A 19,588-nucleotide genomic window follows, 5' to 3' on the forward strand; every position below is an offset into this window, starting at 1 on the left:
TCTGGTGCCGTGCACAGATTAGCCCTCTGCGGATTACAGCCCCTCAGGTACTGCTGTACTTGCTATCACTAGCCAAGATGGGGCTGGCACATGCCTCCATCAAGATCCATCTGGCGGCTATCTCCCGCTACACCAGAACTCCGGGGCGGTCATCTCTGTGGTCTCATCGCCTGGTGAAGGAGTTCATGAAAGGACTGTTCCAATCGTTCCCGCCATTGAGGGCTCTGGCCCCAGCGTGGGAGCTCAACATGGTGCTGACCAGGCCCATGGCGCTGCCATTCGAGCCTCTGCATTCGGCACCGTTGAAGTTCCTGTCGTGGAAGACAGCGTTTCTTGTGGCCATCACCTCCGCACGACAAGTGTGAGAGATCCAGGCCCTCTCCTGTAAACCTCCATACCTGACATTTGTGCTGAGGACGCACCCCTCCTTCATGCCCAAGGTGCCGTCGGACTTCCATCTCAACGAGCCCTTGGTGTTACCTGTTTTCTTCCCGTCGCCGGCTGAGAGGACTTTGCACTCGCTGGATGTGGCTAGAGCGCTGAAGTTCTGCGTTGCCCGCATGAAGAGTTTTCGGAAGACATCACAGCTGTTTGTAAACTTTGGACCTGTGAACGAAGGGAAGGCCCTCTCGAAGGCTTCTATTTCCAGATGGCTCTCTGGCTGCATCATGCACTGTCACCGGTTGGCAAACTGACCATTGCCCGGCCGTCCGAGAGCCCATTCAACTAGAGCGATCGCTGCTACCAGTGTTCTTGTCTGGTGTGCCCCTGCTGGACATCTGCAGGGCTGCTACGTGGAGGTCAACCCACACCTTCACGAGATTCTACTGCTTCGACCGGGATTCCAGGGAGGAGTCCAGAGTCGGCCAGGCAGTGCTGTGCAACCAGTTCACTTGAAGGCAAGCTTAGTGAGGAGATAAGAGATGCTTAATTTTGAGTTGTTGAAATGCTTAATGTTGAGCCTTGTCACCTCCCGTGGTTGTGCCCGTGTGTACTTCTATGTATTCTTGTATTCATGAGCATGTGAATCCATGCCAGACCCATGCTGGAGAAGAGTTACAGGTAAGTAACTTGTTCCATATCAGCCAAACATGAACTGTTAGTGGCCTCAGTGGTCAAAGTGACATCACATCTAGAGTACTCTTACCTGTTACTTGGATTGTGAGGGCGAACTGTTGCGCGAAGTTTGTGCATAAGCACTATCATAATCCTCAATACAGACCTTGTGAGGCAGGCTGCCCTGAAGTCCTGCAGCTCTAACGCATAGCGGTGGTGTCTTCCGATATATGTAGGCTGAGCATACAGAGTTTTCTCTGCAGCAGTTCTCCTCTCTTGGCATGACATTGCACTGATTGCAAGTACACCAGGTGGGAAATGTCTTCCATGTGACTAGGCTCAGGCTCTTGATCCGTCCTCTCAACTGTCGTCCAATGCCCCATCGTTTTCGCATCTTTCTCTTACAACTAATTCCTCCTCGGAATACTCTGGCTTGTACTGGTAGGGATGCATTATTGCCATTATACCACACAATTGAAATCTATAGTAATGCTAGTACTAGTATCTGTTGGCAAGGGCTACGAGCAACGAAGATAGCTGAACAGAGCAGAAACGAGTCACAGGCTATACAAAGACAGTGTAACGATTGAAAAACCAACTGTGTCTGAGAAGCTGTCTGTTTATACTTATTGAGAAAAGAGGCGTTCTGCCATTTCCATGGCAACACGTTATTAGCTGGCGCACAGAGAACATTGACACAAGACTTGCATTCGCATTGTGAAATGGGCCAGAAGTGTCCAGTGATGTCAGTTTCAGGGGCAGGGGATATGATTTAGTGCTGCCACGGCAGTTCAACTTGGGGAGATGAGACAGCAGATAGGATTAGTACAAGATGGCTGCAACCTGCTGCTTCATTTTGCATGTGTAAAAGTGAAGAAAACTACGGTAAGGTGCATAGGAAATGTTTTTACGATTGATCAGTTTGCTTAAAATCACATGCCCGAACTCTCTGGACAATACCATGTTTGAGTGCACTATTCCTTTAAGAAGTGAATTGATTTATCATTGAACTGTGTTCACTATTGGTTTACTCACCTGAAAAAGTATTGCAGTAATGTTCTGTGTTGGTTAGTGTTAATAGTATTTAGATTGTATTTACATACCTGAATATAACTGCCATATGTATACAAAATAATATATTTTACTGTACTATTGGTGTGAGACTTTCTTTGTGCCTATGTATTTGCTGAGTTCATTGTACTTGCAGCTCACACACATAAGATAAGCCTGGCTGCTGTGCCAGTCTAACGATCCTTTGGGTAGTACGGACTTGTACTAAGAGTTAGGGCCTGTATACAAAGGGACAGTTTTATAAAGTCTCACCTCTGGTAGACTTTATGAAAACTTCCCTCACATGCACTTATCTTACTGATGATGGATCGAATTTGCTGTGCTTATATCGATGTTTTGAAGTGGACTTGACATTCCTGTTTTTTTTTTTTTTTTCTTTTTTTTTTTAGCAGTCTGTCCAGCAGGTGATGTCTGGGCTGGGCGAGGCTGGGAGAAACCCCCGAGTGACGACCGGGGTGAGTAGTGTAAGTCTGCTGCTTGTTTTTTTTTACATTTTTAATTGTTTTGTTTACAGTATTACATGGTTAAGTCAACTTTTAACACTATAGCATTCCAGAACACATGCCAATAAATATTACATTAAAGAAAATGTTGGCTTCATTCCACCTATACCGTTTAATTTGGACACGAACACCAGTTCAGTATACCAGAATGCCCAGAATATTTGCCATCTTTTTCCAGAGGGGGGAGAGGTATACAATACAGGCTTCGTGACACCCATTCATAGTTTGTCCAAACTCTTCAACCAAGATGTTCCCATCCAGGCCTGCTTACCTAATTTGTCTTAGCGTTTAGAGAGGGGCATGCCATCAAAAGATTAGCAGTCCCCAACTGCATCTCCCATTTCGAATGGATTGTGTCCTCCCATATATTCCTCATCTTTGACACTTGTCCAGCTGCTTCAGATTTTTTTTTTTCGGCCGAGTGCGCTGTGCGTTGATGGCGGGAATCGATGTCCCTCGAAGGCCTCCATCGAGGGTGATGTCTTCGAAGGCATATATAGCACACGCATCGCCCGTTGGCCTCCTTTCTGTTTTTCTGCATTAGCGTTTGCTTCGAGTGAAATTCGGCGCACCTCATCTTGTGACATACGTTACAAAATCATCAAACATGTATTCTTCGACACCGTAGTCCAGTTTTAATAAATGCAGAAATTGTGAGTCGAAAATGTCACTAAACGACCCACATGGCATATGCCGTTGTGGTGCCTTGTGGAGGGCCACAATACCATTCAGTGTTCCAAGTGCCAATCCATGACGGGAAAAGCCTTGAGGGAACCGAAGGGGAAACTTAAGGTAGGAAAAATGCCCAAAAAGTCACCTTCGACTGATAAATTGAGAGATGACTGTCCTTGGAGGGAGAAGGCCAAGCGTACGAGGTCGAGGAGTGGTTCCCACCACAATTCTTCGTCTTCAAAAATCGAAAAGGAGGCACCAGAGGTCGCCTTAATCAGCTTCATCTGACGATACCCCTGAAAGGGTTGCATGCCCTTCAAAAAAATCAACACCGGCTGAATGGGAAGCCTTCAGCGTACAAATGTTGAAAATATTTGATAAAACCATGCTCTGACTGAGCCTTTGGATGAACCCGGAAAGGGGAGGTCTCGGTCAAAAACCTGCCTGCCCTTGAGCCCGGGTAAAAGACCCGATCCGCATCGGAAGCCCTCCAGGCCCCGATCTGAAAAATCAATGTCTCACAAGAGACATGGGGCAAAGTCAAGGTCGTTGACCCCTTCGCTGGCGGTGTCTTTGCCCGCCAGGCCCTCGATGTCTACATTGGCGCCAAGGTCTTTGACGCCAGCTGCGCCACATTTGCCAGCTATGCAATCGGCAGTTAGCGCCCCTCCAAAATCAGTGTCGACAAAGAAAATGTCGACAACTTCGTTGAAGCCTGTGGTTACAAAACCAGATACAATGTATGCTCCTCTTCCAAAGAAAGACTGCTTCAATTCCCTTAACTCATATTTCTTTTACACCCAATGTACCAGAGAGCTTTATCTCTAAGGAAAGCAGAATGCAGGATTTTTAATGGAACTTAAAAACAGCAAGTGGGGTGGATACCTCTCCAGAACTGAACCAGGGGAATATGCTGACTCTTCCTATAGATGTCTTATGTCAAAGATGGTTGAGTATTTGGGTTGGAGTAGGCCTACTTTAATCTATGACCAAGACGACCTTGGAGACATTCTGGACAAACGGTCCTCATCCCTTGGTAGGCAAAGTTTGCGGTACTCTCTGGGACCCTACACACAAGTGTGATTACAGGTGTAAGCAAAACCAACCTTTGGTAGAAGTCTGTGCCACAGTTTTTGGTAGCGAGCTGAGCAGCCAGGCTTATCCCAAGAGGGAATGTGAGCTGTAAGGGTGTTACACAGAGGTCTACAATCACAAGTACACTTGTGCAAGATCGACACTTATACACAAGATTTCTTGGTAAAACCCTTAATCATTTATTACAGTCAGTTAGAAAACATTCACTAAAAGGAGGCAATCCATATTGCACAAAAATATACTTCAGTACTTCACACTTTCTGGTTCCGTGACATTTAAACTACTTTAAAGGAGCAGCAAAATGGCATTCAGATCATTTGAAGTAGGAGCTAAAGGCATAAGTTAATAAAACTAATATTAGTTACTCTTAAACAGTGCAAATAGTTTGAGTTCACAGAGGAGTTGATTCAATGCAATAGGTAGGCCAAAGTCAATGGGCTAGAGTCTTGTATAGGTGAAAACGGTTCTGGTAGTGAAATGGAAAAATCTTTGCCACGGTTCTCAGAAGTAGTTCATAGAAGAAAGATTCATGTTGGGTCACAAGCTGACTAGGCCTGCAATTTGCCAAAATTTCACTCACTTTTGCAGTGAGAGGTAAGTTCTCTCGGTCGGGTTTGCACAGTACCTTATGTTGAAGAAAGATGCAGCTGAAGGCTTCTGTTCCTGGCAGTTCCTGCAGATCTCGCTGTTCCTGAGCCTCAGTCGTGAGGACAAGAGGGAAGCCCTGGGGGGTCGGGGGGGGGATATTCCTGCACTGCACAGGGGCTGGTCAAAAAGCTGGCAAAAGCAAATCTTCGATTCCGGTAGCTGTAGTCAAGCACACAAACCAATGTCCTACTCACTGGCTATTCGGTTTCCTGCAGCACTCTGAGGAAAATACAACCAGCTCAGAGAATGATATCTAGGTGGCTTATGAGTTGATTGGTCCCCCCCAACTCAAAGGAGTAGTCGTCCCTGAAGGGCTTATCTGCTGAGATGAACTTGGCGATTTCGGACCTGCAGCAGGGCTGAACTGGGCAAGCCAACGGTCCAGGAGTTGCAGCAGCCATCCTTCCAGCTCGTCTTTGGTTCTTTCGTTCCAGTGGTAGACTCTGCCTTCCAAGCCAAGAGACTTGCCTTTTAGTTTTCTCCCTTTCATTCCAGCCTAGCTGCCACTCTCCCAGCAGGGTGGCTGTCCTTGCCAGTCAGCCAGCCAATCACGCCAGAGTGCGTTTTAGTCTCCTAGGAGACTAAGCATAGGGAGTTTCGGGCACCTCCCTTACTGCTGCCCCCCCAGACACTGGCACTAGAGGCGGTCTTCAGTCCTGAAGCCTGCTAAAGGCATAGGAAAAAAGGGACCAACCCTGGTTTGGCGTGCAGAGACAAACTCTAAAAGGACCTTTGCAAAAAGAAATGGTGAAAAAAGACCGGGACCAGTTTAAACAAAGGCGGCTCAGACGGCGTGTTGAAAAACATGTCTCCTGCAATTTAATGCTACAGGTGTTCGCGGTCGGGAAAAATCATGTTTGTTGTAAAACCACTGCCACCAGCCATTTTGAGAGGAAAGGGTAGAATTTGACTGCTACATGAGTTTATAGACCTGGGGCATACCAAGTAACCCCTCTAGCACTCTATTGTAAGATAGTGTGTGCTGGGTCTAGGAATTTGAAAAGACTAGTTAAGTCAATTTCACTTTACTTTCTCTGGGAAACAGTAGTTTATCCCAGAGAAGGTATTTAAACCTTGGGACAGCCTGAAAGGCTTCCCTATGTCACTGCACTGAGGGTGCTGTGTGACACATATGAAAAGATTATTCCTATGGAGTTGTCTAAAACTCCACAATCAAAGAACACAAGAGTATAACATACATCAAAATACATGAGTGGAGGAAAAAAGGTCTCTCTCCGGGTAAAAAAAATCAAGTCTTCGAAATCAAGCAAAGTAGTGGGCGTGTCTAAGGTGAAGGGTATTGGCACATTTATTAGAATTCTCCCTAATAGCCCTTTCATGTGGCACTACAAAGAAAGAGTAGCTAGGAACTGGGAGATTCGGAGTCTAATCCGGCCGTCGACAAGAACTTGACAAAAAAAATACTGCCCCTCCAGTAGTGACCCCGACCCCACCGACCACCTGTTGAAACACCCCACTCCAGAAAGTCTGGTGATGCAGGCAGCAATGGCTACTTCTAAACAGGCAGTGTACCCTACCATCCCTCCTGATGGGGATGAAAAGCGCATAGATGGATGTGCGAGGAAGGTATGTGTGTGCCCTTGCAAAGTTTTCGTATACTCTACGGGACTGTATCTCCATGGTGGCATAGCACATTATCGAAGGGGATGAATGGGACAGCTTCTTAGCTATTAAGAACGGCAAAGAGGCCATGTGAGTCCTTTTAGTCTGGATTGGATTCTGCAGATAGCATCAGCAGATCCATGTTTACTGGCACCGTTATGCGCAGGTTTGCATGGTTGAGGAAGTCTGTATTTGCACCATATGTGCAATCTAGGCTTCTCAACATGCCTTTTGACGGGTCTCGTCTTTTTGGCAACAAGGCTGACGAGAGCCTTGAGAAGTTGCAGACCTCAAAGGCAGCGGCCAAATCTTTAGGCGTGACTATTGGGCAACGTCCGCCTTTTTGTCCTATTGGGCAATCTTTGAGGGGTAGATCTTTTCGCTCCTACTCAGTCGGAAGGGCCAGATGAATGGCCAGTCAAAGAGGCCAGAGAAGATTTCATCGTGGTGGACGAGGTAGAGGTGCAAAAGCCAGCTCACGCAACGCCTCATTACCATCTGCCTCTCCAGCAGCTGCCATAAAACCACTCTGAGATCTTGAGCCACAGTTCACCAGTGAGGGCCGACTGTCTCAGCATCTGCAAGAATGGCGAGACATTACTTTGGATGCTTGGGCTTTGGACACCGTACCCCACGGTTATTGCCTTACTTTTAGAAGACCTTGGAACAATCCACCGGGGAACCACTATTTGAGGATACCGGACCTGCTTCTTGTGCAGTAAATTTTAACCCTGCTAGAGAAAGATGCTATAGAACCAGTACCTGTAGTGCAGAGGAACAAGGGATGGTATTCCCCATATTTTTTTATTCCCAAAAAGGTTGGAGGACTGAGACCCATCTTGGTCTTGAGATACTTGAACAAGTTCCTCAGGAATGACAAGTTCCAGATGGTCACACTTTCTCAGATTCTGCAGGGCCTCCGAATCCAGGATTGGCTGGCGTCATTGGATCTTCAGGAGGCTTATTTTCATGTGCCGATCCATCTCGAGCACAGAAAATGAGGTTCGCTTTTGGCAGTTCTCATTATCAATTTCGAGTTCTGCCATTCGGGCTCACTTTCGCCCGTTGGTTTTCACCAAACCAATGGCTATGGTGGCAGAGAGTTTCAGGAGAGGGGCGGATTCACACCTACCTCTACCTGGACGATTGGCTGATCAGGACACAGTCTCCCGTGCAAACCCTGGATCATCTGTCACCTGCAACTCTCTTCACATATTGGACTTCTCCCTCAATTACAAGAAGTCCCATATGACACCTTCCCAAAAGCTCCAGTACATTGGAGCTGTGCTAGATGCATCCTTGGGAAAGAGCTCGGCACCTGAGGTTAGGGTTCAAGACATTGTTCAGATGGTTACCAATTTTCAATGTGCCCAGAATCTACCAGCCTTAGACTTTCTGGGCCTCATGGCATTCTGCATTTTTCTCGTGCCAGAGGCTTGCCTGAGAATGGGCTCCAAGAAGGCAATGATCCCAGTTCTCAGGAAAGATGTTGGACCGACTTCAGATTCCAACCAGGGTCTCACAGGATCTTCTGTGGTGGGCCTGCGAGGAAAATATTCTGAAGGGAGAGCCTTTTGGCAACCATGGCAGTTGATTACAGTAGTGACAGCCGCCTCACTCATGAGGTGGGGCTCCCATGTCAACGATCTAAAAGTCAGCAGTCATTGGTCTCTATCGGAGTCCAAATTACATATACATCTTTTGGAGCGGAAGGCAATCAGACTAGTGCTGAAGGCCATTCTGCCCTCTGTACGGGGAATGAATGTCCTGATAATGACGGACAACACAGTGACTGTTGAGGAGAATTATCAGAAATGTGCTAATTCCTCTCTACCTTAGAGACCCCCAGCTCTTTTGCTGGACTCTAATAGGACCTTTTCAATTTTACCTGGAGAGTGAGAGACCGTTTTTCCGACGCATGTATTTTAATGTGATATTTTTTTTACCGTTTCTTTTTGGAGTCTGACAAACTCCATAAGCATCTTTTTACTTTGTCACACAGCACCTTCAGTGCAGCAGCTCAGGGAAGTCTCAGATTTCCCCAAATGTTTAAATACCTTTCTCTTGGATAACTACTGTTTCCAAGAGCAGTAAAGTGAAATCGACTTTACTTACCATTGTAAATTTCTAGACCCAGCACACACTATCCTACAATAGTGTCTAGCTTCTCATGTAACCTTTCTGTTACCCTTTTCTCCTGCATGGGGTCTGGCATGGATTCACATGCTCATGAATAGTCCCCGTCGTCGGGCTGGGAATCCTTGGTAAATTAAAAATCCGTTCCGAGGGGATTGGTTCCTCCGACGTATTCCATATTCGACAGGTAATCACCACAGCTCTGCTGCTTTGGAAAGTTTTTGGTGCCTGCATCGAAGACGTCGATGCGCTGTCCTCGAGGGCCTCCGTCGCGCCGATGTCACTGGATGTTATAAGTAGGACGCACGACACCTGTAGCCTCAGTTCCGTTTTTTCCACGAACGTGTTGGCTTCAGAGATCTTGGCGCTCCTCGGTTCTTCTGAGTTAATCTGTCAGTTCCTCAAATCCGTTTGTGAAGATTTCCTGATGTCTTCGTCTTCTACCCCACGGCCGGGTTTCAAGAAGTGTCAGGACTGCGGTTACAAGATGTCGCTGACGACCCGCACAACACCTGCCTCTGGTGCCTCAGTGAGGACCACGCCACAGACTATTGTGACAATTGCCAGTCGTTAGCATCGAAGTCCTTGCGGGAGCTTAAGATGCTTTGTCGGTAAGGTGTCCAAGCCCCGGAAGTCTAAATCCACTGGGCTTTCGACCGACGATTCGAGTGGCGACTCTCCGCATCATCGGCATAAGTCCAGGGGATCTCGGCCCCGGAGTGGGTCCCTCCATTCCTCTGCTTCTTCGAGGCACTGCCGGAAGCGCTGTCACTGGTCGCCTTCCTCGTCGGAGGACTCTGCCCGTCGGCATGTTGCTTGTCCCAACAAGCATTCCTCTCCTGCGAAATGGGACTAATTTCGTAAGGAGATGTTGACGATTTTTCAGTCGCAGGGCTCATTCCATCCGCGCCGTCTAAAGACGCCGACAGGGAATGTGCTAGAGCCACCGTTCGCACGCCATTAGGCTCGAGCGGTCGGCGCGATCACCGGGGACCTTCGAGGTCCCGATCGGACAAGGTGGATCGCTCTAGCCATGCTGTCTCTAGGTCCCGGTCCTTGACGCCATAGAGACTGTCGAAGGACACGCTCGGGGCACCGCCCGCGAGCCCTGTGTCGAAGCCATCGTCGCCACACTCGAGGCAGATTCCGTCAATGCCTTTCAAAGAGACTTTATCGGAGGTGTCAAGTAGACCGGTGGAATCTTCGAGGAAGGCTTTGGCCAAGTCCAAACACTTGCCTTTTTCTGTTCCCTCATCCAGGGATTTATTCCAGCCTCTTGATTGTATTTCTGAGGTGGATGAAGGGTCTGATGAAGGTCTGGTTCCTGAGGAGGTTCCTGATGACCTATTATCTGGTCATAGCCAGTTGGAAGACCTGCGTCAGTCTTTGCATGAGGCCAGTGGTCTGGACACCTCCCCGGAGGTTGAGTTTGGCAGGCCTGAGCCGGGTATGCATGCTGAATCCTCGTACTGGCACCTCATGTCGAGGGTGACGGAGCACTTTGGGTGGTCTGCGCAACCAGGGGATTTTCTGCAGGATGACCTGTCAGATATCTTGGACCACGGTCCACCAACTGACCCGGTACTGTCATTCCATATGGCCTTGCAAAGAAGGGTGGCAGCGGCTTGGACTGCTCTGGAGAGTCTCCCGGCAGTGGGCAAGTCTTTGCCAAAAAAATACCGTCCAGCCAGTAGCGACCCCAGCTACTTGACTCTGCATCCCTCTCCGGAGAGTTTGGTGGTGCAGGCGGCTATGGCCCCAGCAAAACGGGTGTCCTACCCTACCGTCCCTCCTGATATGGACAACAAGCGTTTTGATGGCTGGGCGAAGAAAGTGTCTTCTTCAGGGGCTATGGCTTTACAGGCAGCCAACTCCGTGTGTGCCTTAACCTGTTTCACTCATACTCTGTGGAATTGTTTCTTTGGCGGCTGAACATATTCCCGAAACGGAGGAACGGGATGGCTGTCTTGCTTTTGTTCAGGATGGCAAGGATGCCATGTGTGAGGCCGTTCAGTTGGGTCTGGACATGGCAGATTGTGTCAGCTGATCCACGGCGGCAAGCACCATAATGCACAGATTTGCGGGGTTGCGGAAGTCTGGGTTTGCTCCTGATGTGCAAGCCCGGCTTCTCAACATGCCTTTTGATGGTGAACATCTTTTTGGCAGCAAGGCTGAGCGTTTGCAGACCTCCAATGCTGCAGCGAAGTTGTTGAGCGCTGCAGTTCGCCAACCTCCGCCTTTTCGTCCTAGGGGACAGCAATGGAGGGGAGGTTCCTTTCGATACTACTCTTCCTTTGGTAGATCGAGAGGGGCTGCAAGTCAAACGGGCCACCGTAGGAGTGCCAGAGGTGGAAAACAAGGTACTCGAGGTGCCAAGGCTGCCCGGGCAGTTGCCTCTTTGCCCTCAGGCAATGCTGCAGCCACTTCAGCTCAGTCATGAGGCCATGGTTCGCTGGTTGGGGGAAGGCTGGCGCAGCATCTTGTAGAATGGCATGCCATTACTTCAGATGTGTGGGTTCTGGAGATCATAGCCCACGGCTACTGTCTTCCTTTCCGGCAGAGGCCTCACGACAATCCACCAGGGAATGTCTCTTAGCAGAGTCCAGATCTGCTCCTTGGGAGAAAGGCACCATAGAACTGGTGCCTCTAGCGGAGAGGAACAAGGGATGGTATTCCCCTTATCTTTTTGATCCCGAAGAAAGGCTGGGGGATTGAGACCCATCATGGACTTGGGCGGTTTGAACAAGCTCCTCCGGAAGGACAAGTTAAAGATGATTACTCTCAAGTCCTCCAGGCCCTTCAACTTCAGGACTGGTTGGTGTCTCTCGACCTCAAGGACGCTTATTTTCATGTGCCAATCCATCCAAAGCACAAGAATACCTGCGGTTCGCGGTTGGCAACTCGCACTTTCAGTTTCAGGTCCTGCTGTTCGGATTGACCTCTGCCCCGAGGGTCTTCACCAAGCTCATGGTGGTGGGGGCAGCATATCTCAGGAAAGGGGGATTTGTGTCTACCCCTACCTCGACGATTGATCAGGGCGCGCTCTCCCGAGCAAGTTCTGAATTATCTGTCAGTCACCTGCCCCTCCCTTCACAAGCTGGGCTTCTCCCTCAACTTGAAGTCCCACTTGACGCCAACACAGTGGCTCCAGTACATCGGAGCATTGCTCGACACATCTCTTAGGCTGGGGCTGTTTTTGCCTCCCCATGTGAGGGCTCATCACATTCTGCAGATGGTGCACAAATTTCATCAGGCCCAGAGTCTCCCGGCGTTCGCGTTCTTGAGGTTGCTTGGCCTCATGGCATCCTGCATTCTTCTGGTACCAGAGGCACGGCTGCGGATGAGATCTCTGCAGTGGGCTCTCAAGATGCAGTGGTCAGTCCTCCGGCAGGATGTCGGATCCCGTTCAGGTGCTGGCCTCGGTCGCCCAGGATCTTCTGTGGTGGGCTGTCAAAGGCAATCTGATGAAGGGGGCTCTGTTTTGGGTACCCTGGCTGGAGGGGACGATTGTGACGGATGCATCCCTCACGGGATGGGGAGCTCATGCCAACGAGTTGAGTCAGCGGTGGTTGGTCTCCGGAGTCCAGACTCAATATCAATCTGTTGGAGCTGAGGGCCGTCAGGCTTGCCCTGAAGGCTTTTCTGCTGACTGAGAGAGAAGAATGTCCAGATTCTGCCGGACAACACTGTGGCCATGCGCTACCTCAATGAAAAGGGCGGGGGCGGGGTCACTTCGCTCTGTGCAGAGGTGATGCAGCTCTGGTTCTGGGCCATCCAACAGGAAATTTCATTCTCGGCAGTTCATCTGGCCAGATACGAAAACGAGATGGCAGATGCACTGAGCAGGCAGAGCATGATCTCACGAGTGGGAGCTGGCTCAGGAGATTCTCTGGAGATCTTCACCCTTTCGGGAGCCCCACAAGTGGATCTCTTCACCACCAGTGTCAACCAGAAGTGTGAAAGGGTCTGCTCGTGGGAATTTCCTCCAAGAGAAGACTTGGGGGACGCCTTCGTGGTGGAGTGGTCCTTCCCACTTCTGTATGCGTTTCCTCCAGTCCCCGTCATTCCGCAAGAGCTGCAGAGGTTAAGGAGGTTCGTTCACGGATGATCCTCATTGCTCCGGCATGGGCCCGGAGAACGTGGTACCCGGATCTTCGCGACTTGGCCATCTGCCCTTCACGCCGTCTTCCCTACCGAGACGATCCGCTCTCACGGGAGGGGGGTTCAGGTTCTCCATCCAGAGGTCAGATCCCTCAACCGTCACGCTTGGCTTCTGAAAGGTTGAGGTATAAGGATTGGGACCTTCCTGAAGACTTGATGGGGGTGTTGCTTTTGGCCAGACGGCCTGCGACAAAGTCCCTGTACTGTTGCTGTTGGAGAAAGTTCTGCAACTGGTGCAGGGTTCAGAATGTGGATCCTGTTTCATGTGACATTCCTGTGGTTGTCTTTTTTTGCTTTCCTTAGCCCACAAGGGCCTGCAAGTGGGTACCATTAAAGGTTACCTGGCGGCACTGTCCATCTTGAAGTGCTCGTCTGAGGAGTGTTATTATTTTAAGATTCCTTTTAATTTCTCAGTTTCTGAAAGAGCTCACTAATGTGTTTTCACCGTCACTTTTCCAGGTGCCCGGTTGGGATTTGAACCTGGTTCTAAATTTCCTAATGGGTGCTCCATTTGAGCCTTTACATTCTTGTCCTTTGAGACTGTTAACCCTTAAAACTGTATTTTTAGTTGCGGTTACTTCCGCTCGCAGAGTGAGTGAGTTGCAGGCACTTTCCGTTAAGCCACCCGTCCAGTGTTTCAGGAGGACGGGGTTGTCCTTCCTTTCTTCCGAAAGATGTCGGAATTTCATTTAGGCCAGAAGGTCATTCTTCCGGCATTCTATCCTCCTCTGCATCCTGGTAAGGAAGAGGAGAGGCGCCATAGGTTGGATCCTAGGAGAGCTTTAAGTTTCTACATTTCACGCATGTCCCGGGTAAGAGTGGACGATCAGCTCTTTATAAGATACGCTGGAAGGCGTTTGGGACAAGATGTTACTAAGCAGACTTTATCTAGATGGATTATCTTGGCAATTTCTGAACCTTACTGCTTGGCGGGTAAGGATCCTCCGGTAGGCTTACGGGCCCATTCTGCTAGGGGTGTGGCTGCCTCTACTGCTCTGCAGAGGGGTTTTCCCATTCGTAACATTTGTGAAGCAGCCACATGGGCTTCGGTCCATACTTTTGTAAGACACTACTCCCTAGATTCTATCCATGGGCAGGATCTGGCCTTTGGCAAGGCGGTCCTTTATTCTGCAATTTAATTGGCCATTCTAGATTCTTTTCCCTCCGCCAAACGTTGGTACTGCTTTGGGAGTCTGTCATAGATGTGGAATACGTCGGAGGAACCAATCCCCTCGAAGAACAAGTTACTTGTTCTTTCGATGGGATGTTCCGACGTATTCCATATCGTACCCCCCAGCCTGCCCCGCTACAGAATTTGTTATGCGATTGCAGCTTGCGTTTCCACAAGGCTTTCTGTGGTCATACTGGCAAAAGATTGATGCCACACATTCTAGGAAAAAACTACAACTGAGGCTACGGGCGTCGTGCGTCCTACTTATAACATCTGCTGACGTCGGCGTGATGGAGGCCCTCGGACAGTGTATAGACGTCATTGATGCTGAAAATTTTCCGAAGCAGCACGGCTGTGGTGATTACCTATCATAGATATGGAATACGTCGTCAGAACATCCCATCGAATGAACGTTACCAGGTAAGAAAGTAACTTGTTCTTCAGTTTCACTTCTGAAATGTCTTTCTCCTAACAACCAATCTCTAGTCTCTAGGTTATACTGCCCCAGCCAATGACAGCCCTCTTCCTAAGCCCCTCCTCTGGCAGCCATCTTCAGATTTTTACTGCACGTTCAAGTGTTGGGAGTCCTCGTGCTATAGCCCTCGAGCTTTTACTGCATTTTGCGCTTTTTCTAAGTTTTACTCTATTTTATCTGTCTGTCGCGCCTCAAGCTCCATTGATAAAACTTCTGACTAACGGGTACCGCATTTTCGGATTTTTCAGCGCCGCTTCAGGGCGAATTTCATAGTTTCTTCTTGGAGGATTCCAGAAGCTTCTTCAAGGCCTACACCACGTGGACATGGCAGAGAAACTTGCGGTCCCTACCGTCACCAGACTCTGGTCTCGGCGGCAGCTGATAAGAAATCTTCGGGCTCCTCCTCTTAGATGCGCCCCCCCCCCTAACTCCCCGACAGTAAGGGGAAGAAGTTGGATGCCATGGGGCTAAGAGTTTCCACATCGGCAGCAACTACATCAAGGCCGCCAACGCCCTTGCTATTTTGGCGCATTACGACCGGGAGCTTTGGTTCAAGATCGCTCCCCTCCTGGACATTCTTCCCGATCACAATAGCGGAAGCATTGGAGATCCTGCAGTAAGGCGATGTGGCATCGGACCATGCCATTACAGCGGCCACGGACATCGCCAACACAGAATTCTGCCAAATGTGCAACAGCATTTGCCTTTGTCGGCGGGGATGGCTGAGAGCCATGCACTTTCACCTAGATATTCAGTCGAAGGTGTTGGACATGCCCTACGACAGGGACAATTTGTTCGGGAAGACTGTGGATGAGTCTCTTCAGGCCATCAAGGCAAACGGACGGCTTCAACGACGGCTGTCCTGTCGTACTCCTGGTGGAAAATCCCAAGGTTCTTCTTCGGTGTGGGTGCTTTGTCCTACCTCAACCGTCCCGTTCATCTGCCCCGGAGACCCACAGGGGCTGCGCCAAATCTGGAGTATGCCATCGTCGCCTAGGCCCCCAAGATGGCGCTTCGGCAAAGCAGGGTTGAACCAGCCGCTGTGTCGGGCCCCCAGCCGTGCACCCTGGTGGGAGGCCGGTTAACTTCATCAGCGTGTGGAAGAACATCTCCACTGACTGTTGGGTGCTGGATGCTCTTGCCTACGGACACTCTAAAGTTGCAACGGAAGTGTCCCCATATCCCACCAGTGGCCAGGCAGGAAAACCACGTCACTCAGCTTCTGCTGGAGGTGCTGGCCATGCTAACAAAGGGTGCGATGGAGCTTGTCCCAAAGAAGCTCCGGTGTAGTCTCGTTCCTCATCAAGAAGACCGGTGGGTGCAGGCCCATCCTAGACCACTGCCCTCTAAACATGTACATGGTCTCAAATGTTTCGGATGATGACTCTTCAGCACATGCTAGGACAGCTGGAAGAGGGGGATTTTCTATAGTTGCTGGATTTGGAAGATGCTTATTTTTACATCCCCCCCCGCACCCCCATACACAAGGGCCACCGCAGGTTCCTGCGCTTCGTGGTTCAAGGGCAACCTTACCAGTTCAAGGCCCTTCCCTTCGGATTGAAGTCTGCGTCAAGGGTTTTCACCAAGTGCCTGGCGGCGCAGCTGCATCTAGAAGGATCCACGTTTTCGAATGGATTGTGTCCTCCAACGTATTCCACATCTTTGACATGTAATGTCCACAGCTGTGTACTTCGGAAAAAAAATCCGCAGAGGGCGTCCTGAGTCGATGGGGTCGAGTCAATGTTTCTCGAAGGCTTCCATGGAGGCTGACCTTCACTGGATGTTACTGGATGTTATAAATAGGACGCACGGCACCTCAGTTCCATTTTTTCCACAAATGTGTTTACTTCGGAGACTCGGCGCACCTTGTGTATTCCTTGTGAATATTTATTTTGACCCCCTCAGACTCCGCGCTCTGGTTTCAAGACTTGGCGGGACTGCAAGTCTAAGATGTCGATTACCGACCCGCATCGCGTTTGTTTGTGGTGCTTGAGTGAGAGTCACGACACAAACTGTTCCAAATGCCAGTCGCTGACTGCTAAGGCCTTGCGGGACCATAAGGGAAAGCTTCAGGTAGGGGTTCTAAACCCAGCAAGTCCCATAAATCTAAGTCCAAGGGGATGGCCACTGACTATTCGAGGGGCGACTCTCCGGTCGGAAGGAGCCCCGGGGGGAGTCTCGGTCCCATAGTGGTTCCTGCCATTCTTCCTCTCTGCATTCTCAGAAGCGACGTTACCGGTCACCTTCCCCGTTCATCCTCAGAGGATGGAGCTGTGAGGAAAGTGGCTTGTCCAACAAGGTCCTCGACTCCGGAGGAATGGGCTGCCTTCAGGGAGCAGATGTTGGCGATGTTCCAATCGCAGGGCACAGTGCCGTCTGTGCCTTCTGATGAAGCTGGCAAGGAACGGTCTCTATCCGTGGCTCGTGCGCCTTCAGGCTAGTCACCAGCAAGACCGCAGAGACCTGCTAAGGGCTCAGCGCCTACTCCAGTGCTTTGTCCGTCAGATACGGACATCAAAGCTTTACCTTCGTACCAGCCCTCTGCACCGTTGTCAACGCCGAAAGCATTCGGCGCTCTTGACGCCAAAACCATCAGTGCCCTCTGCCTTTGGGGCCTTTTGGCCAGGATTTGCCGTCGGAGGTCCCTGGTGTGGTGGATCCTCCAAGGAAGGCTACTTCCAAATCTGTAAGGACTCCAGACCCTCGGCTGCCGCGAGACAGGACTTTTACCTCCCTCTGGATGACATCTATGAGGAGGAGGAGAGGTCGGATGTAAATATTGACCCTGTTGAGCCTGATATGGCTCCTGTCTTTTCTGGTGATGGTCAATTGGAAGAGTTAAGGCAATGTCTTCATGATGCGATGCCAGGGGCCTAGACACTTCTCCTGAGGTGGAGTTTGGCAGGCCTGAGCCTGGGGCTTATGCTGAGTCTTCCTACAGGAGACTGATGGCTAGGGTCACTAATATCTTGGTTGGTCCACTCCTTCTGAAGCTTTTGTTCAGGATGACTTGATTTTTTGGACAAAGTTCCGTCCTCTGAACTGGTGTTACCTTTTCATTTGATCTTGCAGAAAAGGGTGGCGGCTGCTTGGCAGACCCCAGAATCTCTTCCGGCTGCTAACAAATAGTTAACTAAGAAATACCGCCCTTCCGGTAGCGACCCAGATATCTTTCATCTCACCCCACTCTTGAGAGTTTGGTGGTTCAGGTTGCTACGGCCACCTCCAGGTAGGCGGCGTACCTTACCATCCCTCCTGATAGGGACGACAAACGCTTTGACAGTTGGGCACGCACAGTGTTTTCTGCCTGGAATATGGCGCTGAAATCGGCTAACTCCACTTGTGCCTTGGCAAGATTTTCACACTCTGTGGCATTATTTCTCTTGCGGTATATTTCCAAGGGGGAAGAAAGGGATGGGTTCCTTGCTCCCATACAAGATGGCAAGGATGCCATGTGTTAATCCCTTCATTCTGGTTTGGACACGGCCGACAGTGTTAGCTGGTCCATGGCTGCGAGCACCGTTGTATGCAGATTTGCGTGGTTGCAGGTCTGGTTTTGCTCCGGATGTGCATCTTTTGAACATGTCTCTTGATGGCGTGTTTGTTTGGCAGCAAGGCTGACAAAAGCCTTGAGAGGTTGCAGACCTCAAAAAGCTGCAGCGAAATCTTTAGCGCAGCTGTGCGTCAACCTCTGCCTTTTCGTCCTAGGGGACAGCAGTGGAGGGTAGGTTCTATTTGTTACTACTCCTCCTTTGGTATAACGAGAGGAGCCGCCAGTCAATGTCTTAGCATCTCGAAGAATGGCCAGCTATTACTTTGGATGCGTGGGTTCTGGATAAAATGGCCCACGGCTACTGCCTTCCCTTCCTACAGCGGCCTCCCGACAATCCACCGGGGAATCTCTTTGAGGCTTCCAGATCCGCTCCTTGTGCAGGAAATCTTGACCCTGCTAGAGAAAGGCACTATAGAACTGGTGCCTGTAGCAGAGAGGAACAAGGATGGTATTCACCATATTTTTTGATTCCAAAGAAAGACAGGGGATTGAGACCCATCCTGTATTTGTTTAGAAGACAAAGTCTCAGTGCCAAAATCGATTAGCTTGAACTTCCAGAATTGTAAATATTGATTAAAGTCCAGGATGTCCAGCCTGACACGTGTTTCAAACACACAATTGCTCTTCCTCAGAGGCTTGTGATTTTATTTGGTATGCACCAAAAAGTTGGCCCTGTCTGGTTGGGGTACCAGCTGGTGCCCTGTCGGGTTTGCGAATGACTCTAATTCCTCGCTGTTGTGGAAATTGCTTAATCGAGCGTGTAGCTGGTATGTATTTGTGTTGGTTGAACAAACGTCTCAGGAAGGACAAGTTCAAGATGGTCACTCTTTCTCAAGTCCTCCAGACCCTTCAACTTCAGGGTTGGTTAGTGTCTCTGGAACTACATGATGCTTATTTTCATGTGCCGATTCATCACAAGCACAAGAAGTACCTGCAGTTTGTGGCTTGCGACTCGCACTTTCAGTGCCGGGTACTGCCATTTGGATTGACCTCTGCCCCGAGGGTCTTCACCAAGCTAATGGTGGTGGTAGCATACCTCAGGTGGGGGGATTCATGTCTACCCCTACTAGGACGACTGGCAGATCCGGGCGCGTTCTCCTGAATAAGCATTGGATCATCTCGTCTCACCTGCCGCTACTTCTACAAGCTGGGCTTCTCCCTCAATTTCAAGAAGTCGCACCTGACACCGTCCCAACAGCTCCAGTATATTGGGGCTTTGTTGGACACTTCGTTGGGGAAGTGCTCGCCTCCCAGGGTAAGGGCTCATCACATTTTGCAAATTGTGGACAAGTTTCAACATGCCCAGAGTCTCCCGGCTTTCAAATTCTTAAAGTTGCTCGGCCTCATGGCTTCCTGCATTTTTCTGTTGCCAGAGGCCAGGCTGAGGATGAGATCCCTGCAATGGGTCCTCAAGATGCAGTGGT

At 49.8% G+C, this 19,588-nt stretch overlaps 1 protein-coding gene across 7 annotated transcripts in view; it reads left to right on the forward strand.

Moving 5' to 3' along the window:
• The window catches only part of BAG6 (BAG cochaperone 6), a 1,121,496-nt gene that overhangs the window by 185,684 nt on the left and 916,224 nt on the right, over positions 1-19,588 (forward strand). For 4 of the 7 annotated variants that reach the window (XM_069635087.1, XM_069635085.1, XM_069635088.1 and 1 more), the window contains one exon: positions 2,517-2,591. In XM_069635087.1, the coding sequence (XP_069491188.1) occupies positions 2,517-2,591 (75 nt within the window). The remainder of the gene's footprint in view (positions 1-2,516; positions 2,592-19,588) is intronic. The other 3 variants (XM_069635090.1, XM_069635089.1, XM_069635091.1) reach the window with 3 other exon arrangements.

The sequence above is a fragment of the Ambystoma mexicanum genome, chromosome 13, assembly GCF_040938575.1.
Source record: "Ambystoma mexicanum isolate Mex_15411 chromosome 13, UKY_AmexF1_1, whole genome shotgun sequence".
Classification (NCBI taxonomy): Eukaryota; Metazoa; Chordata; class Amphibia; order Caudata; family Ambystomatidae; genus Ambystoma; species Ambystoma mexicanum.